The sequence below is a fragment of the Alosa sapidissima genome, chromosome 8 (assembly GCF_018492685.1).
Source record: "Alosa sapidissima isolate fAloSap1 chromosome 8, fAloSap1.pri, whole genome shotgun sequence".
NCBI classification, from domain to species: Eukaryota; Metazoa; Chordata; class Actinopteri; order Clupeiformes; family Clupeidae; genus Alosa; species Alosa sapidissima.
In genome coordinates, this window is record NC_055964.1 from 20642263 (window position 1) to 20669397 (window position 27135).

Consider the following 27135-nt stretch of genomic DNA (forward strand, 5'->3'; position numbering starts at 1 on the left):
TTTGGGCTTTCAATGATCACTGTTACACTATAACTTATTAATTCTCCATGCAGAGTCACAGTTTGTATGTGTTTATGGTTCATTTTACTGTGATCACTTGCTATTACTTTTCTGCTTAAATGATTTATTACTATTATTAATATTTGGACGTAGCAATATGACTTTAAATTAACTGTTCATTTTTTATATTAATATTTATTGTTATTGTTGTTTGTTGCTTTGAACAAAAGCATCTGCCAAGAACCATGTCCATAACCTGACATACAGTAGGCATTCCATGAGTCAACAAGAGTGGTGATATCTCAGGACATCCCCACTTGAGCATTTTGCAGCTAGCAATCACCCCACATATTGCACTGAATTATCCAACCCAAACATTCTATTCATTCAAGTGACAGAGCAACAACTTCATAACATATACATATTTGAATAAGAAAAAAGAGTAAATAAATAGGATGAATGATCATTTTATTATGAGACGTAAAGACAAGTAGGCTATAGAAATGACTGTGTGCACAAGCACATCCTCTCACTGAACCTGGGTCTCGAGTGGTGTTGCATTGCTTGGCAACTTAAGCCACTGAGGATTCAAATTTACATGAGCCAGCCAGGTATTGTCAATGGCTACATAGCCCAAACAGCTTTCTCAGTTTTGCGAAAACGAAACTTTGTTGTCAACAGGAAGCTGTATGAAGCCACACTGTGAATGCCATCCTGAGACAACACAAATGTCTGTCTCATAAACACAGGCTGTCAGGGTTGATGTAATAGTCCCTCAACAAGCAGCTACCACAGTCTGACCTTGAAAAGAAAAAAAAAACCCTCTTCATCTTGTCCTCACTGTAGCTCAATCTGACAGACATGGATCTCTCATTAGGACGTGTTCTTGTGCTTTGTGTCTTGGGTCACTGTCTTTGTCAGCCTCTCTCTCGGCCAAGCAACGGGCTTCTAGAGTGTCGAAAAACTGTGAACTCACCAGCCCTGGGAGTGTTGCCCGGTGGAGGCTGGGACAACCTACGGAACCTGGACATGGGGCGAGTCATGAACATCAGTTACAGGCACTGTCACACCACTGAGGACGGGGTCTACCTCATCCCGGACGAGGTGTTTGTCATCCCCCAGAAGGTGAGTGGTGTGGAGACTAACTCTGAGATCATCTCTTCGTGGCAGAAGCAGCACAGCTCCACCGCTCTCTCCATCAATACAGAGGCATCTTTCCTTTCTGTGCTGAATGCAAAGTTCTCCAGAGACAACCAGCGCATGAAAATCCATCAAGTCATGGAAAGTTCAGTCACTGCTCGTATACAAGTGAGTATGAACTTATACATGAATGGGAATGGGAGTGGGAATGCTTTGAGACTAAAATGGACACAAAATGGTTAAAATGTACTAACAGTGTATATAAATGTAATAAAAACTATGTCAAACTATTTACCGTGTAGGCCCCCTCTTACCTTGGCAATAGTATGTTTTTCTCAGTCACTTTGGTGCATTTTTCAGATCAGATTCGGAATTCTTAAAACTGCTTGTTCAAACTCCATATCATCTTATCACTTGTGCACATCATTAAAGCAATTTCTCCCAGTCTTGAACAAACAGCAATGCTACATCTATGGAGAATCTACATCCATGCAACTGATTGTATACAAATGTCTGTTGCTAATGCACTATACTGGTTCCATGCTGAATTAGTCCTACCCCATAAAATAGAAAAGGCCTTGTCTCATCATTGAGTCATTGTGTTGAACTAGTTCTCCTAACTAGTTGTCAGAACTGGGGTTTTCTATGTTTTACTGTAAATGTGTAATTTTTCCTTTGCACAATGCTGTAAAAGCCTTTGTTTTCTTATACTGTAACAATGGCTGTCAACAAATTACAGTACAAACATGCAGTCAATCCCCATCACATAATGTGTCACTTTGTAGTTTTACTGCAAAATAGATATGCCACACAGAAAATAGTACTGCCTTTTATAGTTTTTCATTTAAACATACTGACATAGTAAAGTATTGATCTTCTTCATAAACAATGGTGTCAAATACTTGCTTTTGAGCCATAAACTAAGCATTTTGAGCAAGATACACACTTTTGCAGGAAATCCACTATGTAGAATTGATTTAAAAAATGCTGTGCAAACGTTAACGATTTGATGATTCGAGAATTACACCAAAGTGATTCTAATGGATTCATTATAGTCCACTTTCAACAATTTTTACCATTCACTTTAACAACTTCTACTTCTACGTCTTTTTCCTCTGTAGGTGCGCAATCACCTCTACACAGTCAAGGCTTACCCTGACTTTGCTTTGGACTCTCGCTTTGCCCGCCAGGCAGAGGAAATCGCAGATGCAGTAGTAAACAACCAAACCCGCCAAGCCATTTACCTGTCAGAGAGGCTGGTGCTGAGCTACGGCTCTCATGTCATAACAACCGTTGAAGCTGGTGCTTCGCTGGTGCATGAGGACTACCTAAGAGCCTCTTATGTTTCCAGCAGCAACACAGAAAAGTCAACAGTGTCTGCATTAGCTGGTGCAAGCTTTTTCAGCAAACTTAATATTGATGGCAAATCCACAGGAGAGACTGTAGAAGCACGCATGTATGAGGGAAACATCACATATTCTTTCACCCAGAGCCATGGTGGGGCTTTGTTCTACCCAGGCATTACGCTGCAAAAATGGCAGGAAAGCACCGTTAACAATCTGGTGGCTATCGACCGGGCCGGGATGCCGCTGCACTTCTTTCTAAACAGAGCAGCATTTCCTCATCTCCCAGAACCAACCGTGTTTAAGATGGCAACGTTAGTGCGTCAGGCTGCCGAGCGCTATTACAAAATCAACAGCCGTCCAGGATGTGTCAAGCCAGACTCAAAGAATTTCAACTTCCAGGCCAATATAGACGATGGTTCTTGTGATGGCTTGGCAACCAATCTCAGTTTTGGAGGGGTTTACCAGCAGTGCTCTAAGCTCACACCAGATGCAGATCCGATATGTAACGACCATGCACAGGCAAATCCAGACACTGGAGATTACTCATGTCGAGAGTCATTCAGGTCCATTCTGTTGCAGTCAGAGGTACAAGAGCAGGGTTACACTGAGTATGAATGCCATAAAGAAAGTGTCCGATGTTGGGTTATTTCCACATGTTCTAAGACAGTTTGTGGAAATAGCTATCATGTCAGACGTGCTCGCATTGACACTTTCTGGTGTTCCACTGTTAATGACACCGTGGAGCTTTCAGGATACCTCTTTGGGGGGCTATATAGCCTTTCCAGGCGGAACCCATTAACGAAATCCATGAGTTGTCCTCCAAATTTCTTCCCCCGGAAATTGTTGGCGAGTGGGCTGATGGTATGTCTAAGTAATGACTATGAAGGAGGCAGTCAATACTCTGTGTCTTTTGGAGGATTTTTCAGCTGCAAATCTGGCAACCCTCTGGCTGGTGGTCTCCAGCACTGCCCCCCACAGTTCAGCCAGCATCTTGCAGCCATCAGTGATGGATGCCAGGTTCTCTACTGCGTGCAGTCGGATGTTTTCACAGCAGAAAAACTGCTGCCCATCAATTTACCTCCCTTCACAAGGCCTCCTCTGGTCAACATGATTGCCACCAACACTGTGGCTGTGATGACAGAGGGAGGCAGGTCCTGGGTCAGAATGGGAGAGACGAGGACATGGAGACTGGCCAAGCCTGAGGACATCAGAAGGCTCTCAGAGGAGCTGGACCCATCTGCAAAGGTGCCCCCCTCCAGGTTGTCCACGAACATATTAGGGTGGCAGATATTCGGGGTCACTATGGCATGCATCGTGCTCGCCTTAATACTTATAGGAATAGTGCTGCTGGTGAGGAGAAGAAACAAACAACGAAGGACGCCTGAATTACCGGAGAGCAGAGAGTGTCAACAATTTATCAACGATGGTCAGATTAGTGATGGTGGGGAAGATGACGCAGAGGTCTTCTCAGTGAGACTGTGAGGAGAGAGGGACACAAGGGAGGAAACAGTAGAGCAGGGTGTTAGGGATGCACGCATTGTTAACAGAGCTGGTAGCGTGTGGCTGGGGATTGTGAGTGGTTTTGTTTGCAGACATGTGCTTCCTGTTTTTTATTCTGCTTGCATGCTCAAATCAGATTTCCTCTCCTCTCACTGAGGTTGCATGAATTGCTGCGCAGTATACTCACAAATGACACGGTTGACCTATATTGTAAGCCTCCTATTGTCATGATTTGATTTTGCATGTAACAAAATGATGTTGTTATATGAATGATTTACATACAGTATTTTCAAATGCTGTAGACATTTAAAGTGCTTTCTTTAATGCCATTTTAACGGAGAGGTTGGGTGTGGGGCAGGGGTGGGTGGTGGGAGGTGGAGTTGTTCATTTTGAATAGCCTTGTATGACCTGGGAGGAAAATACCATTATGGTTACTGTATATTTATATTAAGCAGCAGTGGCTGCACTTTTCCAGGGAACTGTTTTAGCATGGTTTGTATCTGTAAGTACACAAAAACGTTCTAAAATAAAATATCAATTCAACCATTGTCTTTGGGTAAAAATACTTTGACTTAAATATGTGACTACGGTAGTTTTGAACCAACACTGATACACTGACACTGAAATATTGAGGAATGAGATGCATTTTCAAAAACATTTTCTTGCATGAAGCTGCAATCTACTGTCTGTTTGAACCCTCTTCCACAAATCTGCCTATGATCCTCCACTCATTTGCAGACAGATGAGATTAAAGGATATACAGTATAGACAATGATGTTTTTTTCTCTCCTCTCTCGGCTTAGTCATATTCGGTTAAATACACACCCACACGTGCACACGTGCACACACACACACACACACTCTTGTGGCCTCATGAGAACCTCCCCCACAGCACAGCTGGAGCTGAGGCAGCCGTCCGGCCCCGGCTCTCATCAAAACAAAACAGTTTGCCTGATGAACACAGTCTGACCGCAGGGACAGGGGGCCTGGCAGAGGGAAACTCCCTGCCCTTCCTCAAACACAAGAGACACTGCAGCTCAAAGAGGAGCTTTTCAGAACGGCAAGGCACTCATGAGCAAGACACAGAGAATCTGGGATTTGAGAAGGAAGGAAATAAATGCTGGACCAATCCAAAGCTATAATTGTCTTCTTGGAAACTTGGCCTTGGGGGAGTTGCTTTGTGTGAGAGACATAACTGCTCCCATCAACTGGAAATCTGAGGAACTCAGAAGTGGCTGGTTCTAAGGTAGGCCTATGATATTCCACAAGTGTAGCCTACTTTTTAGCTTTCTGGTAGGCCTATTATGTTCATAGTCTGCAATTTTTCTGCAAAAAAAATGTGTTAAATATACTCTGCTGCCCTGGTTTTAAATGACCTATATAGTGCTTTTTCTTCTACAATCAAGACAGCACTACTGAATAGGGTAGCCTAGGCGGCATGTTGTGTACATTTTGTTCTTATAAACCTACTTAAAAAAAAAATAGATTCAATATATTTTCTAACGGGACAGAGTTTTCCTGGAGTTGACAGCAATGTCTTATGGTAATTAAGGTCCAGGAAACAGTTACAAAATGAACTAAGAAAGGAACTGCAAAACGGCCCTAATGTACCATGTGACGAGCTAATATCATCTATTTATTTTTTTCATCCTTCTCGTGTTTTAGTTGTGACACGTGCTCGGTTGGAAAAATGGCCAGACTGAAGTTGTATGTGGTCAAGCTGATATTCCCTCTTCTTTCACTTCTGGGAAGCACCGCTGCCTGCCGGAGCGGTACCCCAGCAGAGTGCGAGAAGGTGCCGTTTGTGCCCGGTTACAACCTTGCAGGAGAGGGCTTTGATGTGGTTAAAATGCGTCGCAAAGGCGCCTACTTGATCAACGTTAAAACGCACCTTAACGACAATGGCACCTGCACGCTGTGTGAGAACCGCTTCCAGGGTGGGCAGGTGCAGAAGCTACCCGCCATGGTCCTGGACTGGAGACCCTTTAGCCGGTGCAGCAAGCAGCTCTCCAGTGCGCTCCATCACACAGTCGACTCCCTTGTCAAGAGCTCCACTGCGCTTATCAACAACAACTGGGGCATTGACCTGAACCTGGACACCTATGGCAAGGTGCTTCTGGGAGGGAGCCGTTCAGACATCGCTAAGTTCGCAAGAACTCAGTACAATGTGGACAAAGCTACTTTTGCACTACATGAAATCACATGCACATACTACAGGTAAGCTCCTACACACCGTGTGTGTTTACAACAAGGGCCTAGTAGCTTATCAGCGGATGTGCTATAACAGCTAATGCACGTCAGAACTTAAGTGACTACAAAGAAAAGCCTGCGTACTCAGTTGAGTATTTGGAATTAGAATTAATTTTAATTATTCATATTCACATTAATTTATTTATTCATAGGCCTACATGAAATAAAAACACACTACATACAAATTAAACAACAAATAATTAATAACACAGAACATACAATATTCCAGATTTCATTTTCAATTTCCAGCTGATGGCATATACATGTAGTAACAATGGTTTTATTACTAGTCTTCACCATATTCAAAGAGGTTCTTATCTCACTCTGAACACAGGGCTTCAAGTATCCTGGTTGAGTGGGATTGCAGTTCACAATAGCAGGTCTCCAATAGAACATCAAACCCTTTCTCACACTGTGTCTGAAAAGCACTGATAAGCTGTGACAAGAAAGAGTTTACAACTGTTGTTTTGCTCAATAGTCATCCCACTTTGTTTGGGCTACCAGGATAAATAGTATCAAAACAAAGCATGACACCATTCTATTAGAGCCATGTTTATTTGGTTTAGGGGAGTGAGCTGATCTATGGTTATCATTCATAAATCCTCTTTATCATCTTTTTACAGTTACAGGGTGACTGATCACCCAGAGCTCAGCAGCGAGTTCAGCAAGCACCTTAAGCGACTGCCAAAGCAGTATGACGACCAGAGCAAAGCAGTGTACCGCAGGACCATCGACACGTATGGCACCCACTACATCCGCCACGTGCACCTGGGTGGCCGCGTGCGAAGGGTAACGGCCTTCCGGACGTGCCTGGCGACGCTGAAGGGCTTCTCCGAGACCGAGATCAAGAACTGCCTGAACGTGGAGCTCAAGTTAGCACTCGGCTTTCTCCCCGCCAACGCCTCACTCTCCAACAAGTGCGTGGACATCCTGAAGGACAACATGAGTATGGGCTTCTACCAGGGCTTCATGACCCACAAGATCGAGGTGCTGGGCGGGGAGAAGTACTTCCCGGACGTCCTGTTCCAGGAGAGCCCCAGCAAGGCCTACAGTAGCTGGATGAGCAGTTTGCAGGAGAACCCGGATGTGGTCTCCTACGCCATCTACCCCTTGCACCACCTGGTCGATGATCCGAACATCAGGGGCAATCTCAAGAGTGCCGTTTCTGAGTACATAGAGGAGAACATGGCTCCAGCGGACCAGAAGAATGGCCAGTGCTCCCCCTCCGAAAATCTGGACCACAACTGCTGCCCCTTGAGGACCGCCAGGGGCAAACTCCTGGTGGAGATCCAGAGAGCGGCAGGGTTAAAGGCTGACACGTTTACCAAGACTGACGCTTTCGTCAAGATCTGGTACAACGGTAAGTATCGCGAGACCGACATTGTCGAGAACGACAACAACCCGTCGTGGAACGTCACCTACAACTTCGGCTCCATCGAGGTGGGCCACCAGCTGATTGTGGAGGTGTGGGACAGTGATGTGCTGTACAACGACATGCCCGGGCGCTGCGTCCTGATTCCCGAACGTGGGGTCCACACACATGGCTGCAAACTGAACAAAGGGGTGCTATACTTCTCTTATGCGGTCCTTTGCGATGCTCACCTGACAGGTTACAGGTGTGAGAGGTATTCTCCCAAACGGTAATAACCTCTCGGTCAACTGTCAGTGACTGTGTGAAGTCTTAGTAACTGCTGTAACTGTGACCACAGTTTAGAACATTTTTCCTAATTTTGTTTTTCTGTATTTTGAAATGGTAATTTTTTTTTTTTTTTTTTTTGGGGGGGGGGGTTGTTATATGTTGACTCACCCACAAAAGCACCATGTTGCTGCAGCAGAATCTTTGTGATATTTTTAGAGAACAAGTAAATGTTTGGATTGGTTTAATTTCCTGGGTTTCAAATTTTAAATAAGAAGTTCAAATAAATGATTCTGTACTTTTCGAAAGACACCACTATTCAGTTTCTTATTTATGACCACTGAAGGCAAACATTATGGGTTAAGACTGAAAAAGAAAAAAAAAAAAAAAAAAAAACTCAGGCCCCATGAACAGTTCCAGTCATGTGCCTGGAAGAAGCGTGTGGGGGAATACAACCCAGTAACTACCGCTGTGACTATTTTGAGAAATGCTTATGTAAGCAAAACTAGTTTGCAGCGGGCTGCATACTCCATACCTCACATGCCATCCCAGAAATTCAGCTCCTGTACTCCTAGTGTCTGACAGGTTAAAGGCCTAAGTTTACTGAGAAACTTCTGAATCTACAGTGCGTAATCACAGTACACAATCACAAGTCTGTCAAGTGACAGTGTGGAGGTTGCCTGATTTTCTGCCTTACATGTTGGTTGGTATGTGTCTTTTATATTGAATAGGTCTATTCAGCATATTATAATGGGCATGAGTATTGTGTTTTGTCACAATTTCAGTGATGGGGCCAATCATGTGAATTTTAGTTATCCCCATCCGCATAAATCAGTTTAATGCGGGTCAGTCTCCTTCAGCATTACAGACATTTACCACAGTGTGGCATGGAGCACTACAGTTATGAGTCATGTGGTGAGCATAATGCATGCTAGTAAAAACCCTCCACTGAATGACTGTCTGACAGTATTTTAGTACTTTAACTTTGAAAGGAAAAGTGTCTCCTTGGAAACAACCAGAGATGAGTAGAATATTACATGAAAACGTCAAAAGTGGTTGCTCAATTATATTTATAATTAATACACATGCCCCATTAGAAAAAAAATAATAATTCTGATGTGGGATAAAAAATAAGTAGTAGACGGAAGCCGCTAGTAGTAAGGAATACTGTAACTTGCCTATGAGTTTTCAAGTTATATTTATTTCATGAAGATGTACAAGACAAAACACAGACAATAGCTAAAAACAGTTAAAAAAAAAAAGAAAAAAAAAAAAAAAGCCCTGTCTGGAGAGGTAACAGTACCATCACTGCTTTCAAAGGCCCATTGAGACCTTCAAAAGCAAAGCCATATCTTCAGGCATGGAGCTCTCTTCCCCTAAAGGAGAGAAAGAGTCAGAGTTCAGTCAACTGAAAATATAGTCACACAAGCACCAGACTTACAAAAAATCCATGCGAATTCATTCTGGGTTCAATCTTTGATATTTTACATGATTATACAGCTTCCACCATTATCCTGGCCTGGAACAGTGGGGGAAAAATATGCAATCCCCGAGCTGTGCTTACCCATGTCTGAAGAGATCATACACTCTTCAAGTTTCAGTTTTTCCTGCCCGACTCGCAGCATGGCATCTTCAATGGAGTCTTTGCTGACCAGCTTAATGACAGTCACAGGCCTGTGGGTCAAAAGAGGACCAGAAAATGATAAACACACCCTCACTTCACTCCTCACTTAACTGATGACAACTTCATACCACAAATCACCCTGGGACTGCCAGAGAAACAAAGGTTTGGCATAAATGCAGAGCCACATGGCTGCCAGAGGCTGAGATATTCTGTCTCTGGTCCTGATGGTTGGGTTGAAAACCCCATACACCAACCTGGTCTGGCCCATGCGATGGCAGCGGTCTTCTGCCTGCTTGTCGTTGTAGGGGTTGCAGTCGATATCGTGGAGGATGACCACGTTGGCGGTCGCGAGGTTGATGCCCTGTCCCCCAGCACGGGTGGACAGCAGGAACACGAAGATATCAGGGTCGTTGTTGAAATCATCAATGAGCCCAATCCTGGAGTAGGACAACCAAAGGTTTGCTGACTGTGTCTCTGTGTGTGTGTGTGTGTGTGTGTGTGTGTGTGTGTGTGTGTGTGTGTGTGGTAATGATTAACTCAGCACCCCTTACCTCTCCGCAATAGGTGTGGACCCATCCAGCCGGATGTAACGATGGTCCAGGTGCTTCAGCAGAACTTCTACGATGTCCAGCACCATGGTGAACTGGCTGAAGAGCACCACTCTGTCTCCCTGAGGACAAAGATGTCCAGTTTTTAACACACAAAAGAGGATGAGGAAAATTAGGGGGCCAAAAATGGTAAGGTCAATGGATCAATATGACCGAGTATAGGAAATAAATGCTTGAGAAGGAGGGAGGGACAGAGATATTCAACAAAAATTTGGATCCAAACATACAAATACTGCAATAGAGCAGGTTGTACACACTAGTGGTACCTTCTCTTTGAAGGACGCCAGTAGTTGTGTGGGCAGACTGAATTTTGGAAGCAAAACTATCTCTGACAAATTGCTGTTACAATTTCTGCAGTTTACAAATTCTGAACTCTTATCAGATAACTAATTTGTAACTCTGTCGCAATGTGACAGTTCATTTAAACTTCACAACGACATTGGCGAATGCACATGCGGCTACAGGAGCTGTCAATCCTGAGAGAATAATTGTGCATTGTAACTAAGGGATGCAATAACGCCGCCAACAACAACCAAAACCATTCATTGTCAACAAGTTAAACTGAATGTAAGGTTTCATTGTAAATCAAAACAAATTGTTTCTCCTCTTTGCAAACGTGTCTTTATACAGATTAGTTTCAAAAATGTTGCAAAGATACTGCATCAATCCTTAGTGCTCATTAGGCTACTAGCTTTTTCTTCCTCTTTATTCATTTAGGCTATTTATTCATCATCTTCCACCTTTCACAGTACTTGTGTGGCACACGCATTCTCACCAGCAAAGACCGGTCACCTGTCACTCATCATCGTAGGGGAGGTTTCTGCCATCATTCCCACGTTATAATGATCAGCCAATCAAGGTGGTCACTTCAATCAGGCTTGTGCATGAGTAATGATGTCAACCATAGCAACGGAGCTCTTCTCTTATCTTAGGAGTTGTCATTTTTCCTTACTTAGAGTAGGTATGAGCGGCTAAGTGAATAGGTTTTAAGAGAAAACTCAAACTAGCTCAAAACTTTTAGTGCGATTCAGGAACACTCCTAGTGGTAAGATAAAAAAAGCTTTGTGAATACGGCCCCAAACAATGGTATAACAGCATAATCACGTGTGTGTGTGTGTGTGTGTGTGTGCTAGAGAGAGATAACAATTGAGTGGGTTTTACAGTACATGCTAATGTTACCTTTTCTTTGAGGGAGGCCAGTAGTTGTGTGAGTCGATCAAATTTTCCCGAGTCCAGCAGCAGGTCAGTGTCGAGCTTGTGGCTGTGGATGGATGGGTACTGCAGACAAAGGTTATGCAGCTCAAAGTCCGACATCGCCTCCATGTCCTCCTGGATCAGGACGGGGTCAGCATCAAAGTGCGTCGGCTCCTGAACAACAGAGGAAATTCATCATGTTTTTGATTGAACAACATGAGGAATCAATATGCAACACTAACAGTTCACATCCACGTGTGAGGGAGTTCTCCTACCCCCACCTCACCCCACTCTGTTTAGTCTGTGGCATGTCACAGCAGAGTGTGACTTGTGATGACATTAGAGAAAATTAAGTAGTACCATGTGCCAAACAGGCACTGCAGCCTACTGGGTATTGGGTACATGAGGTAACATTTGTATGTGGCCCCGCTTGATTCTAAAGGCTGTTTCAGACCGGGTGCGTGGCGTGAGCGTGACAGCTGCGTGGCGTGTCCGTTTTTTTTTGCGGCTCCCATGTTAACAGGTTAGAACTTGCAGAGAGGCCAGCGCAGCGTCACGTCACGTCAGACACGTTTCTGGTAAGCAAAGACATAGAAAACGCCAAGCCGCCGCAAAGCAACTGACACGCCACTCACCCGGTCTGGAACAGCTCTAACACAAATAACACAAGCATCATCCTTTTAACTGTCTGATTTGCACATTCAGTTCTATCTGGTCAGACCACAGTCTGTCTCCGTAAGCATTTCAGCTGTTTAACTGAAAATGCTTACTGACTGCACTCTGACCAGACAGAACTGGACGAGCGAATCAAATCTCACAACGCGCTAGGACTGGCCAGTTGCGCGCTGACCTTCAGCATGGCCCGGCTCATGGCTGCCAGCTTCTCGGTGGTATAGTACTGCCGGTGGAGCAGCGGGTGGTTGGCCATCTTGCGCAGCTGCATCATCACATTACACAGCTCTTTCTCTGAGGAGAGGACAAACACATAAACACCGGGTCACCACGCGGTTAAGAGAACACTCAGCAAACAGTATAGTATAGTATATAGTATAGTATATAAAGGGGAGAGGCAGGCACAGGCACACACACACACACACACACACACACACACAGGCATCACATGTACATTTGGGGTAAGAATGCTGCCCTATGGGACTCAATGGGTGTGTTCGAAACGGGTAAAGTTGCTGCCTTTTAAGATATCTAACTGGGGAGCAAGGCAGCAAGTGTGGTTCGAAACCGAAAAAACAAATTCTGCTGCCTTTTAAGATATCTAATTTTTGGAGGTAGCATCGATGCACACTTCATGCTCCCTCCTACCCATAATCCCTTGCGGCAACGTCTGAAACAGCTGTGAAAAGTAAACAAACATGGCGGATGACATCGGTAATGGCTGCTATATCTGTTTAAAATGTCATTTGTGTGACCTTATTTTGCTTAGATTTGTAGATTAGAGATGCGAAATAAACAATTTACTATCTGATTATGCCATTGTTGTAACCATTAATAGCGTCTGGTCTGATATATCTGCCGGCCGTAAAACTAATTTATACCGTTAGCCTGCTAGCTTACGTAAGCTAATTTAGTTTAACGTCAGGCCTTTGCGAACGTCATACCGTAGTGTTAACCAAAGATTCTAGAGTGCTACGCTCATTTTTAAAAGATGCATTTACTCCAAAGTCATGTCTAGGGAGACAGCTCTCTATGTAGGGAGGGAGGCAGTAGGCAGCTGTCTCCCGTTTCGAACACACCCAATGACTGTGCTGGACTAGGCAGGGGACCTACTTTCTCCAGGGACAGAGCGTTTGAGCTTGTTGAACAGGGAGGTGTAGAGGTCCTTCTGCTTGGCTGACATGGGGCACGCCTCCACCTGCTCCACCTTAGGGGGCAGCTCTTTCAGCACCTGAGGAAGACAAGGAAAGTTAACGAGTGAGAGTGTGCGTGCGGAACAGCTGCGTTGCATGTTGACTTCCATTTTGACGTCCGTGTCAGCAGCCACACCGCCTCCGTCATACGCCCAATCCGGACCCAGCCAGAGAACAGAAGCGGCAACTATTTGTTGCGCTTGCTGGGAGCGATTCAGTGCAGAGGGAGAGAGCTGAGCAAGAGTGGGCGTGGGGTGGGGATCACACTGACCAGCAGCAAGCGGTCAGATTTCCTATTGTTTGAATTGCCACCGTTCTGCTAGTGTCAAACAATTTCACGTTCAATCAGACCCTTCGTGTAACTTAGGAATGAGATAGAACTTCCTTTAAATTATTATTATGGCCTGAGCATTGTGTTTCCCTTTACCACTGCCACTTCATTATTTCCAATGTGATCCCTGCCTTATGCCGCCTTCAGTGGACCCCTCAGTGGACATGGTACTACACAACTGAAAGCGTTGCAAGCATTTAAAGTTATTTTTAACTAATTGTCTAACTGCCCTAATATCGTTAGGAAACCATGTAAGAAAATGACATGACCAAAAACCTACCAACCGTTAATTTTATTGTGTACCACTACGGATCATGACCGTCCCTTTTTGATGACTTCGGTTTGAAAATGTATTGTTTTAAAGCATGTAGTATGCTAATATAAAAAGTAATAATTCAGTTTGTTTATCAGCACCATAGCTGTCGCAGCATAGTGATGCTGTGGTTTCCTGCAGTGGGGATGGCAGCGCTGCCGGCGGGGTCATTGCTCACCTCGGCTTTGACCCTCCTCAGGATGAAGGGCTTCATTATGCGTTTGGCCTGATCGATCCTGTCCTTATGGAAACTGCTCTCCTCGTCTGATTTCTGAGGGAGGCAGAAAAAGAAATCAGGAGAATGACTAAACAAAAACAAGAACAAAATAAAAAACAATAATAATAAAAAAAAGACAGATAAAAGGTAGAGTGTGTGAACGGAATGTCCAGACAGGAAATGAGCAAACATGATTCTGGGAAGGCTCAGCTTGTTTGAGCTTTGCTCTCCAGGTTATTACTTGCACTGAGCGACAAGGGGGAAGAGGAAGGGGAGAAAGCGAGAAATAAAGAAACAAAGAGGGTCAAAAGGACAGACAGACACACATTCATATTGGAATTCACAGTCATGACCTGGGGGTTATCCCAGATACATGGTTTAATGACTACCTCTGAGTGAGTGGTATAACTCCTAATAGAAGGGCACTATGGATTCATTCCTCAAGCAAAACAAAATCATTGGGCTCTTCTTTCAAAAGGTTTACTACTTACTGCTTTCTCTGTAAGTCAAGCTCCCCAGAGGCCTGGGGCCATATTAACGAAACAAATCTTAAGATAAATCTTAAGTAGATTCCTTAAGAGTAAAGTCCTTAAGAATGTTCTTAAATGCTATTCACCAATATTTTCTTAAGAACTGTCGTATTTCTTAGGAACTTCTTGTTTTCTCACTTAAGAACTTCTTAGATAAGAAAGGCCTGCATCATTTATCAACAGTGTTAACGTTACCCATACCTAGTTTAAAACGATGAAACCACGTTTCAATGACACACACCATTCAGTGCCATTCATAGACTGTATAAAGTGCCATTTGAATCGGACTAACGATATCTGCTACAAACGTAACGTTAGTTTTGTTTACAAGTAGCAACTGTTGCTAAGGGGGGAAAGCCATGCCTTCAACAGCACTCGCGTTAGCTTGCGTTATGCAGTTTTTTACCATGGTTTTTACTAGAAAATACGGCCATTTCCATGGACCTTGTGTTTAAGAAACAAGGTCCATGGAAATGGCCGTATTTTCTAGAGAAACATGTTCTAAACGCTGACGTCGATGTGCGTCACATGCTGCCACCCTTCGGTTATGCCAGTTTTCAGTAGACAGAGGGCTTACCGAAAACAATAGCAGTAAGTTAAAATTAGCAATAAATGGTAAGCTTATATATTGTAAGTACACATAATAAAGACTGATATTTTAAACGAGCTGTCTAAAACGTTTAAATGTGTTTATATAAATGACTTTAAGAGGCTCAACTTTACACTGTAACATTTTTAAGACAGGTGCAGGGTTGTCTTAAAGTTACAAGGAAAATTGAGAAGAAATGTAAGAACTTTGTTTTCAAGAATCTCATTTGTTCTTAAGTGTTTTCTTAGGAAACATCTTAAGAAGAAAATTAAGAAAAAACATAAGAACTTTATTCATGAATATCAAATCTTCTTAAATTTGTTCTTAAGACAAAAGATAAGAAAGCACCACTTAAGACGTTTTTTGTCTTAAGGCGGCTTTGTGAATACGGCCCCTGGTCTCCAATACATGGAATATGGCAATTAAAGTCTGAGACTTTTTCCTGACAGAGACATCTCCACTGACTTTCTATTTCAGTCCAGGGCTATAGGCTTAATCTTTAACAGGAAACCAGCACCAAAAGGACTGCAGGCCATCTTTTGGCTTCAGTCTCCTGTCCAACTCCTCCTTGAGTAGGGCCAGACTTGCTCTTTGTCCTCAATTCAAGACACCCTTTTTCACCCACATCCCCAGAACATTCCATCTCCAACTCCCCCTACAGCACGCACTCACAGTGGACAACATCTCCATCTTGCCCCATAGAGCACACTCACAGTGGACAACATCTCCATCTTGCCCCATAGAGCACACTCACAGTTGAGAACATCTCCATCTTGCCCCACAGAGCACACTCACAGTGGACAACATCTTCATCTTCCCCCATAGAGCACACACTCACTTTGGAGAACATCTCCATCTCCTCCCTTAGCACACACACATTGGATAACATCCCCATCTTCCCCCATAGAGCACACTCACAGTGGATAACATCTCCATTCCCCTTAGCACACACACAGTGGAGAACATCTCCATCTTCCCCCATAGAGCACACACTCACTTTGGAGAACATCCTGGCAATCTGGCTGGTGCTGCTGGAGAACATGGAGGGCATGATGAAGTTGAGCAGAGACATGAGCTCCAGCAGGTTGTTCTGCACTGGGGTGCCCGTCAGCAGCAGTCTGCGCTCGGCCTGGACAGGAGGGGAAAAGCACAGGAGATGTATAATCCATGCTGTAGTTAGGTTACTGAGTCATCATCACCATCATCACACATTTCTAACTAGAAAGCAAACCAGCTTTTCTTGGGGTGGTGTGACCATTGGGGAGAGGGGGATGGGGGGGTAAATAGAGTATGTAAATTGAATTTCCCCTAAAGATAAATAAAGTATCTATCTATCTATCTATCGACATCGAGCAGCCCTGTCCGGGTCTGGAAGGTCCACTGCTGTGTGCGGCTTTGGTTGCACAGACATAGCTTACGAGGATTGGATTTTCAACTTCCTTTTATTATAATCCTTATCATCAATCATCACCACCACCATCATCATCATCACCACCATCATCATCATCATCATCATCATCATCATCATCATCATCATCATCACCACCACCACCACCACCACCACCAATATCATCATCACCATCATCATCACCACCACCACCACCACCACCACCAATATCATCATCACCATAATCATCATCATCGGTGCAGCACTCACGTTGATAGCCATGAGACAGCGGTAGCGTTGAGAACTCATGTTCTTCAGCATGTGACCTTCGTCAAAGATGGCGTACTTCAGCTTCAGCTTACGAAACAGGCTGCGGTCAAAGTCAGTTCCCAGTGTTGAGCGATACCTGAGTGAGGGTACAGAGCACATGTACCATCAGGCATGTGCACACACACCCACACCATGCAATGCAGATGTGTGTAAGAATATGAACAAGTTTATGAACAATATTCTGAATGTTCATATATGTGCTCAAACTGCATTTGTTGTAGACAAGAGAGTTAACAATCGCAGAGCTTAGATTCTAGAGGAACATCTATTCAGCGGGGTATCATCCCATGGGCCAATCACGTAAGGGATTGATGAATAGCGACAGATGCCTGGCTCTGATTGCTCGGTGATTGACAGCACGTAGCAATCAATTATCATTAGGAGATGATTAATCAGCACATTCAGTCAAGTGCTTTCCAGATGCGCAAGCTGCCACTGGGACTAGGGAGCCCCTGTGAGGGCAGGTAGGGCTACAACAAGAGCCTGCAGTTCTGTTTCTGGTCACCGGAGGGCACTGTGGCACTTCAGCAGATGGGATAGGGGAGTGGATGCAACAGCCAAAGCAATGGTGGAGGAGAGAAGGAGAGAGAGAGAGAGAGAGAGAGAGAGAGAGAGAGAGAGAGAGAGAGAGAGAGAGAGAGAGAGAGAGAGAGAGAGAGAGAGAGAGAGAGAGACCAGAAATAGAACAATGGAAGGTGGGAGGCAGCTGTAATGTGTGGGGGGGGGGGGCTAAGCCCAAAGGGTGATTATTACTCACGTGCATACAATGACATTGAAGTCCACCTGCCCGTCGAGAATGTCACGGCGCAGGTATTTGCGGTCGTCTATAGAGCCTGAAACAAAGACACACACAGACACACAAAATGATGTGACCTTATTGCAAAGGACAACACACTGCCACATATTAAACTTAGTTTGGAAATTTTATTTCAGAAATATATGTGCCCACAACAGTGTCCCAAACTCACCACAATAGACCAGCACCTTCAGAGTAGGGCACCACACTTTCAGCTCACGGACCCAGTTATCTGATAAAAACATCCGCATCAACATCAACAACATCAGCATCATCGGCAACATCTACTGAGGGATGCTCACGCTGTCCCAAATAGCTGCACTTAAATAAGCCCTTAGCACTAGCCTCCCAGCAACTCAATATCCAGAGTAATAAAAATTCTCATGCTGCACTGACCTCACATACTGAAAGTGCACAATCTGAAGCGCTGCCAGATCGTTCGTGTAAGTTATTCACACAAGAACCCCCAGCAGCTGCTGGGCAGCCTTTTACCGCACACAAATTTTACATTTATGCGACAGTCAGTCAGTCTGGACACGCAAGCGTCTGCCAATTTAATAAAAGGTAAATGTCAAAGTGCTCCCTTGTTCTCAGGCTGTGGGTGTGAGGTCTCGTACCTAGCGTGGAGGAGGGCACAGTGATGAGATGAGGGCCGGTTATGCCCTGCTGGTAAAGGTGGGCCAGGAAAGCTATAGCCTGGACAGTCTTCCCTAGGCCCTGGAGAGGGAGAGAGGGAGAGAGGGAGAGAGAGAGAGAGAGAGAAAAAGAGAGAGAGATAAGCCTGTTATATCAACCACTTTATGTACAGAAAGGTTCAAGGACTACTGTACCATCACGTATACAGTGTTTATGTCATGACACCTGCTGAAATGGATTGGGTGGGGTGGGGTGAGGCGTGGGTGGGTGGATGGATGGATGGATGGATGGATGGATGGATGGATGAATAAATGAATTACTGTCTTTTCTTTACCACTCACCATCTCATCAGCGAGGATGCCACTCAGCTTGTGTTGGTTTAATAGTGTGAGCCACTTCACTCCGATGAGCTGATAGGATTGCAACCTTAAACTGATGGGACCCAATGGAACAGCCACACACACATAAATAAGAAAAAAAGCAGGAACAGCACAATCAGATAACAAAACTGACTTCCAGAAGTAAAGGTAGTGGCTAAGAGTGGAGCTTCCAGGTCAGCTGTGGGCCATGACTAGAGTTGCTTATTCTTCCAGGGTTAATGCCCTCACCATGGACAACACTAGAGCTGTCCACACCTCATGAAACCTTTTTCACATATTCTTACTTTGTAAAGGCGATTTGTCATTTGCCACGACCAAATGAGTCCAAGGTCATGGAAATCCATTTTGAGATATAGCGTTTTGAATGCAGAGAGGGTCGAAAAATGACTAAATTATATTTCCTAATTTCACCACCACAAACACATTCCTTAACCTCTTATCACTCACTCATTGACGTATCTTACTGTAAAACCACCAAGAAATATGATTTTGAAGGCCAAATGTGTAGGCTGCTCATTAAAGTTTGGATAAAAAAGTTGACATTTTTCTTCCTCGTTCAGATGCTTGCTGTGTGAGGACAGGAAAGTTTCCGTTTTCTTTGGTCTGATAAATTCGTGTTATGGCTTTTGGCCTCTTCAAGAAGTCATCATTAATAATTATTCTGAAGAAAATGTCTAGGATTTAGGAGAAGAAACAGCAACCTAAACCAATTTTTTTATTTTGTTGAACTGGACTCATTTCGTCGTGCCACTCAACAACACACGTTACATTTAGCGCTTTTCTCAACATTCAAAGCGCTTCACATGGAAAGGGGGACCTCACTAACCACCACCAATGTGTAGCACCCACCTGGGTGATGCACGGCAGCCATTATGTGCCAGAACGCTCACCACACACCAGCTTGAGGTGGAGAGTAAGGGAGTGAATGAGCCAATTACAGTGGGGGATGATTAGGGGGCCAGATTGAATGAGCCAGGTTGGAAATTAAGCCAGGACACCGGGGAATCCCCTACTCTTTACGATAAGTGCCATGGGATCTTTAATGACCACAGTGAGTCAGGAGCTCGGTTTAACGTCTCATCCGAAGGACGGCATCTCCTACAGTGCAGTGCCCCCATCACTGCACTGGGGCATTGGGATCGATCTATTTGGTCAGAGGGAAGAGTGCCACCTACTGACCACCCATCAACACCACTTCCAGCAGCAACCTAGTTTTCCAAGGAGGTCTCCCATCCAAGTACTAACCAGGCCCACACCTGCTTAGCTTCACTAATTCAGCTAAGACAAGGTATCCGTTGGTCTGGCTGCTGGCCACTCCCCATTTGTTATGACCTGGTTTAAAATACAATAATTAGGGTGCATTACCAAATAGTAATTTTATGCATATATACATTTATACTGTATGTTTGAGCATTGTTTATTGAAGGTTTTGATAATTTATAGCGACATCTACTGTATAGTATTGTCAATATCCAGTATTTTTCCAGTATATGTGCTGGGAATCCATACTTTTCAGGATCAACTTATCATTCTTCTCCAGGCCTGCCAAGGTCCCCCATCTTTTCAATTCCTCAAAGTCTCATTTAAAAAAGGCCACCACATGCTCCTTGGTTTCCCTGCCTCTTGAAGCAGATCAGCGCTCGCTCTCTGTCTCTCTCCCTCTTACCCACCCACCCACCTTCTCTCCCTCCCTCCCTCCCTCACACCCACTTTCTCTCTCACACATCCACCCTCTCTCTTTCTCTCTCTCTCTCTCATACCCACCCTCTATTTCTCCCTCTCCTTCTCTCTCCCTCCCTCCCTGCCCCATCTCTCTCTCTCTCTCTCTCTAAGCCCCCAGCCCTTCTGTGCTCAGGTGGCGTGAAGGAGAGGGGGGCTGCGTGGGCTCACCTGCTGTTCAGGATGGCGGGCTGCTTGGTGGAGCCGGTGCCCTGCTCGATGAGGGCGGTCACGTCCTTGAACATCTTGCGGGCGATGCCCTCGCACTTGCCCATGAGCTGCTGCACCACCTGCCTCTCCTTCAGCACCACGCGGCAGCCCACCAGCAGATCCGCAGACAGGCCGTTGTCCCGGTCAAACATGGCCTCCTGGAGGACGGACACACACACACACAAACACAAACACGTATTAAACAAACAACACTAACCAATGCAAAGCTCAAGCGGCAGACTATAACATACGTAACAAGACATTAAAAGTGAACATCTAATGAAAGCAACACGCACGCAAACAGGGCCTCATGAAGAGAGGACAGATCTACTCTGACGCGCGCACACACACACTAAAACTGTTAAAGCATACACCAAGGCAAAGCTTGGGCACCAGAAAATCATGGGAAATCAGGGATATGAATACAAACATGAAGATAAGAAATACACTGATACATGCTAAATAAAATGGGCTGTCTGGGGTTTTCCCCATACTGACTCCGCTAAACCTAAAGCTTTCTCTTTGTGCAAGACCTAACAAAAAACCCTCTCAAACCCTTCACAAGCTTGCAATCTGCTGCCGTTTTGAGAGCCAATTGATACCACAAATCAATTAGGCTAGTTCATGCCTACAGACCAGTGTGTTTCAATGAAAGTAAAAGCCTGCCAAAAACCACATTTGATTTATCTTCATGAAAACCCAACATAAACCCAAACCAAAACCCAACACATTCAAATGAACCCTTGCGTTCTATCACACACAAATCTTTATCAATCTCTCACAGACACCACCACACCCACCTTTTAACACGCCACCTCAGTGAGGCCGCACTGTTAACATGAGATGTTATTCATCATTCCCACCCATCAGTGGAATGGCACACTTCAGATAGGACAACCTGACGTTTTCCATTTTCTAATCTTCCATCTACACTGCACCAAATGTGTGAATAAATATTAGCACAATAAATAAAGGCATTTCACCAACACATCAAGGATGGTGTCAAAGAGATAATAGGGATAAAAGCTAAAAGGTCATATAAACAATCTTATTCTTTATGTAATTCCACCCCTGTGGCAAATACACGTAAAAAAAAACCTTGAAATCTATCCAATTTCCACAAGCTCCTTTAGAAATGCAAGACGGAGACAAGAGCTCTGCCTGTTGCAGTGAGCGAAATTCCTCTGGCTCCAAAGTTAGGCCTAAGTGTTTGCTCTAACTAACACACTAACACACACACACACACACACACACACAGGTGAAGTACACCATACTGATGAAAAGGCGACAGCAGCAGTCAGATCCTGCTGACGGCCCACAATGGCACACCTGTGCCACTCTGCAGTTGAGAAGAAAAAGAAATCGCTGTTTGCCTAGAGAGGTACGAGGGGAAAGTCAAACAGCTCCCCTCTCTCTCCAACAGCTGCCTGACGGCACTCTGACCAGCAGCACTCCGCCTAACACACCTTTTCTCTCCCTCTTCAGGTAAATCCTTTTGGGACTGTCGGGGGGGGTTAGCGAAAAAAGATGTAGATCACTCCAAACGCAGAGAGCAGATAAAGAAGCTTTCTGTCGGAGGGCAGACAGCATCACAGCGCAATCTGTTTGCCAGCACATTGAAAGCCGAGAACAAAGGCAGAAGGCTTTTCCCTTTCCTTATCAAAGGCACCCAGTAGAGCATGCGGCAAAGAAACGCTACACTGTTTTTAAAATATTTTAAAACATCTCCATGGCCGTGCATATTGCTCAGAAAGCATTCTATCACACAACCAAAAACACATCATATGCCCATGTACGGACCTGTATGATTATTCTCCCGCTTTCACTGAGCGTAGGATGAACATCTGAGAGATGTGAGAGAGAGAGAGAGAGAGAGAGAGCCAAACTGACTAAGTCTGTGCTTTAAATTACAGGGCAGCATAATGAGCTGAGCTGTTCATCAAAAGCAGCATGTCACTAAATGTGGCGCACCTCCCAAAATATCTGTACATAATCAACCAGCTGTCAATAAGCTGCAGGTCAACACAGTGGATGGTGGGGAATACGTACATGAGATCACCCTCCAACAGACCAAACAAAAGACTAAAGGAAAAGTCTTCACAATAGGAAAAGTCCTCAAAAATGGCTGAAGTTTGCATTCTTATACAATCTTAATGGAATTTTATCAAGTCGGTTGAAATTCACATTCTCACTCAGCACGCACACACTGAACCCACCAGGTCTTTCCAGACGTTGAAGGGCCTGAGCGAGATGATCTTATTGGCCCTCTTGGCCGAGCAGCCGGAGATGAGCGTGAGCTCGTGCGCCGCCGCCTCCTGGAAGAACTTCAGGATGTCCTGCTGCTGCTCCGAGTTGACCGGCGCCTCGTCGTCCGAGTTGTACTCGTCCGTGAGGTCATTCTCCTCGCCCCCGCTGCTGAGTGCACGTTCGTCCTCATCTTCATCCTCGGAATCTTCTCCTTTCCTCCGTACTGGGGGGACCTTCTTCTCCTTCTTCTTCTCCACTGGCTTGCTGTCTTTGGCCTTGCTGCTCTCGCCCTGTTTGGCCTTGGCGGCCACCGAGGCACTGGGGATCTTCACCACCCAACCGGAGAGGGAGGGTGTGCTGGAGTTTTTCTGTTCACTGCTGCCTTTCTTTGCCTTTGAGGAGCTGGAGGTCTTTGGTTGGCTTGACTTCTTTTTTGAAGAGTTGGAGTGTCCTATTGACATGAAAAACAGAAACAACTATAAACAACCATCTGTGATCTTGAGACCGCAATTATTTTGTGTGGTATCAGTGGCCATGTAGACAGCTTGTCTAAAAGGGAATCCAAGACTCATTAGTCACCCAGACCAAAGCAAAATATGAAGACAACCATTCTCTTTGGTTTGAGTTTCCATGGCAACAGGGACTTGGCTTATTTAAACTTCTGACCAAGCAGAATGTTAACTTCTCAACAGACTGAAGACAATTTGGTCACTCCAGTAAAAATTATTTATACATTTGAAAAGGGTGTTGGTCATGGCAGAGCACTAGCACTGCAGCCCACAGACCTTCAGCACTGCCCAGCAACAACATGAGGTTAAACCAGACCTGTTCCTGGCCGTATAACTAAGTCAGAGGCATGGTAAGTTCCCTCACCTGAATCAGCGAACATGCGCAGTGCTCCCAGAGCATCCTCATAGTGCCAGTCATGCTCCTGCAAAACATCCCTGAGCAACTGCAAAGCAACAGACATCATTTACCTCCCATCATTCGGACCATTGCTCAAATTGCCTTCAGCACAGTAAAGCCACACATGCTCCACTGAACTTCTGCTCAACTGGATCTGAATCCATGAGCTTGTTATCTGTTATCATACAGTACTGTACCAGTGCTGATAAAGGAGTGAAAGCAAAGCAAACTGAACCATTGACCATATTGAAAGGGAAATAAGTTTGCTCATGATCTTGATGACATGGGTATTGAATATAATAGGTCTCGAGGCCTTACCTCCTTGTCCTGGTCCGGAAGCTTCTTCTTCAGCCTCTGCACCAGACGCTCCTGCTTCTCCCGGTTTGGCTCAAATGACTCATCCTCTGAATCTACCAAGTCCTCCGATTCCGACTCATCAGATTCTTGGGAATCCTCAGGCTGCATGAGGAGAGAAAGCACTGTTAACACGACTCAAAAGGAATTATGCAATGACCGAATGAAACTGGAAAGAAAACTTACTGTGTGCAGACTGGGACAACTTATATTTTGCCTAGCTATGGCAGTTCCAAGATTTCAAAAGGTAACTGGGGCTAAATATTGCACACTCATTCTTCATTAATTCCTGCACTTCCAAACAGCTTTTCACATGTTTACAAAAGCATCCAGCACAGTAAAGTGATTCAGGTAAAATATTAAAACAACACGTGGCATGCATTCAGTCATCTGTGCCCACCAGGAGCTAAGTACTGAGCTACCAGGAGCTTAAAAACAGAGCTTCTGTTGATCCAGTTGCAGTCTCTTACCACTTCAGCACGTCTCTTCTTTGCTGGGTTTGACAAATCATCCTCATCCTTCTCAACATCATCATCATCCTCACTGAGGACATCCCTCTTTCTTTGCCTTGATGCAGCTGGTCAGAAAGAATGAGCATTATACAACAGGGTGTAGTGTATATAACTCATAATGATAAATTAAGTTTAACTTTCAGAAAGTCCTAAGAACCCTTTGACAGACACCATACCTCTGTCTCCATACTGCATCAAACAAAGTGCCACTGCTCCCTCTAAAGTGCCTGTGCATCTGATTAACTGTGAGAAAGCAAAGACAGGTGTTAAATGGCTACAGGGGGAAAAAATGTGGTGTTCTGAAGAATTTCTGCACAGTTTTAAACATAAAGGCTACATGTTAACTACCTCTAGCAGCTGACTCCGGTGCCTCTGAGGAAACATCTCTTGCAGTGTCTCGATCTTCTGATCCTCATCATCGACCTTGTCGTGGCCGTCATCATCGTCGTCATCTGAATGCTCAGTCATTTCTGTCTTGTAAAGCTTTGCTTTTCTCTGAGGTAATCTGTCAATAAGCATCAACACTGATCACCTTTCAAGTGCACGTCACTCAAAACTTCTCTCTGCTTCTTCTTCCATGCATGTACAATTACAGTAAACAAACAGAATCTCAAGTCTGCATAGAACATTGCTCTCTTACATTCCATTCTGGAGAATGTCCTCATCAGAATCACCACCTTCGACTTTATTCTTCAATGGTTTCTTAGAGGCAAGTTTGTGATCTTGTTTGGTGGTTTCTGAATGACAGAATGAAGACAGAGAGGTTACAGAACAGGCATTCAGTGTGGCACAATACACGAGACTAAGCTCTGAGATTTCATGACATGGCAGGGATTCTGATTCAGGGTTTTGAGGAAACAAGCAATCTTAGCCATCATGGCTGGCCAGCTACAAGAAGCTATCTGTTAGCAGTCCCTAAAATGTAAGCTACTGCAAAAATAGCTAGCTTAGTTAATGTTTCAGTCATCACAGTCATGCACAGCACAGAACATTGACTCCATACAGCATGTGTCACTTCATGGAGCAATTAACGTTACACTGTTAAACTACTGATGAAGTTAGCTGGCTAGAAAGTAATGTTAGCTGAGGCCGAGGCAGCAATCTACGCTTACACACAACACTTTCAAAGCTATGGGTACGCATAACCCAATGAGTGGTATGCCAATAACTGATCAACTTGTCAATGTATGAAAGTAAACGTTAGATATTTTAGACAAATTGACAACAGACAAGTCCAAGACAAGCTAACTTAGACCAGATACTACTAGCAAGCTAATAAAAACAGTAACGTTAGCCTAGCCAATTTCAGATGGAAAAGAGAGCAGCAAGCTTATACAGTTCAGTGCAGTGCTAACTGTAACGTTAATGGCTTTTGGTTAGGTAATGGTAGCAGGTATTCTTACTTGGTTTGTTCTCTTTATCCGAACTGGGGCTCGCCGAGTCACTTGATACCTCTGATTTCTTTAACTTCGGGGTAGAATTTGTTCCTTCATCCCCTTTGAAACGGAACCTGTCCAAGTTAAATAAACTCATTCTTGTGCAGCTGGGTTAACTAGCCGGTTTTTGAGCTATATCGAGCCGGCTAACGTTAGCTAGCTAGCTCCCTTTGTTCCCTTGAGAAATGCCACTTTGTTTCAATCTGAAGCGTAACGGGAATCACAAATGTTGCACGCAGTCCCACGTTAGCGAAATCATTAGCTTGGTTTCAGTACATTTAGCCAAGGTAGCCTATATAGCGATGCGTGTTGATCCAATACAGACAAACATCACAATTTCACAAAAGTACACACAGAGACTGTCCACAGACGGGCTCTGGTACAGCACAGGTCACCAGAGCAAGTAAGGTTGACGGCCTTTCCCGCCACACGGAGAGAGCGTCCTGTCGGTGTTTCCTATTCGACAGAGTGCAGCATCCTTAGATGTAAAACCCAATAGAAATGCAGGCTACACGCAAAGATGAAAAGGGGGCGTGTACATACCGACGGTCAACAATAGGGCTATGTGATTTTCTCCCCTATCTGTGATAAGACTAGAGCAGGGGTCTCAAACACCCGGCCCGCGTCCGGCCCAATTCCGGCCCGCGACGTATGTCAAAATAATAATGTAATCCGGCCCTTGAGACTTTTTAATTGTGACAAACAACGATACTGATTAAAATAGACGATAGTTCCAAGTCAAATCTCATGTGTAGGCCTACTCTGCTCCACTATGTGCTAGACATCCAGAGCTTCATTCAAACCCAAAATCTCTGCGCAAAGTTTTCAGGAAATACTTGTATTACACGAAGAAACACAAAGACGTGCATTTGTAATGACGCGGAAGCGATGCAGGCCACAGTGTTGCATAAATTGAAGCAGAAATTAAGCAGAAATAGGCCTACACCAAATGTTGAAAAACGTTTACGTGTGATGAAGTCTTAGGTAGGCTATGTTATTCACCTATTCTAAATCTGAAGGAGAATATCCTTTTGGAGATTATGATCGATCGTCTATTGAATGGAGGTGCGTCTGCGTGT

General features: G+C 44.5%; 3 protein-coding genes across 4 annotated transcripts; 2 read left to right on the forward strand and 1 right to left on the reverse strand.

Annotated features, from left to right (window-relative positions):
• The first annotated feature begins 741 nt into the window (after nt 1-741).
• On the forward strand, nt 742-4489 carry LOC121715010 (macrophage-expressed gene 1 protein-like). 2 transcript variants are annotated; one of them, XM_042100277.1, is made up of 2 exons: nt 742-1125; nt 2262-4489. In XM_042100277.1, the coding sequence occupies exons 1-2, from the start codon at nt 862-864 to the stop codon at nt 3966-3968; spliced, it is 1971 nt and encodes a 656-aa protein (XP_041956211.1). In that variant the 5' UTR covers nt 742-861; the 3' UTR covers nt 3969-4489. The 2 variants fall into 2 exon arrangements, with proteins under 2 accessions (XP_041956211.1, XP_041956210.1); XM_042100276.1 differs by having other exon boundaries at nt 743-1308.
• A 423-nt stretch (nt 4490-4912) lies between these two features.
• Nucleotides 4913-8184, forward strand: prf1.5 (perforin 1.5). The gene is made up of 3 exons (XM_042100302.1): nt 4913-5232; nt 5652-6203; nt 6860-8184. The coding sequence occupies exons 2-3, from the start codon at nt 5677-5679 to the stop codon at nt 7878-7880; spliced, it is 1548 nt and encodes a 515-aa protein (XP_041956236.1). The 5' UTR covers nt 4913-5232; nt 5652-5676; the 3' UTR covers nt 7881-8184.
• An 878-nt stretch (nt 8185-9062) lies between these two features.
• Nucleotides 9063-26510, reverse strand: smarcad1a (SWI/SNF-related, matrix-associated actin-dependent regulator of chromatin, subfamily a, containing DEAD/H box 1 a). Its single transcript, XM_042100270.1, has 23 exons — nt 26024-26510; nt 25261-25357; nt 24969-25125; nt 24797-24863; nt 24579-24685; nt 24073-24213; nt 23722-23800; nt 22818-23299; nt 20563-20759; nt 18634-18724; nt 18274-18373; nt 17829-17888; nt 17618-17693; nt 16801-16936; nt 16141-16272; nt 13986-14078; nt 13084-13201; nt 12149-12264; nt 11284-11472; nt 10048-10166; nt 9751-9933; nt 9437-9546; nt 9063-9248 (listed from the first exon to the last, which is right to left on the reverse strand). The coding sequence occupies exons 1-23, from the start codon at nt 26151-26153 to the stop codon at nt 9187-9189; spliced, it is 3042 nt and encodes a 1013-aa protein (XP_041956204.1). The 5' UTR covers nt 26154-26510; the 3' UTR covers nt 9063-9186.
• Between the last annotated feature and the right edge of the window lie 625 nt (nt 26511-27135).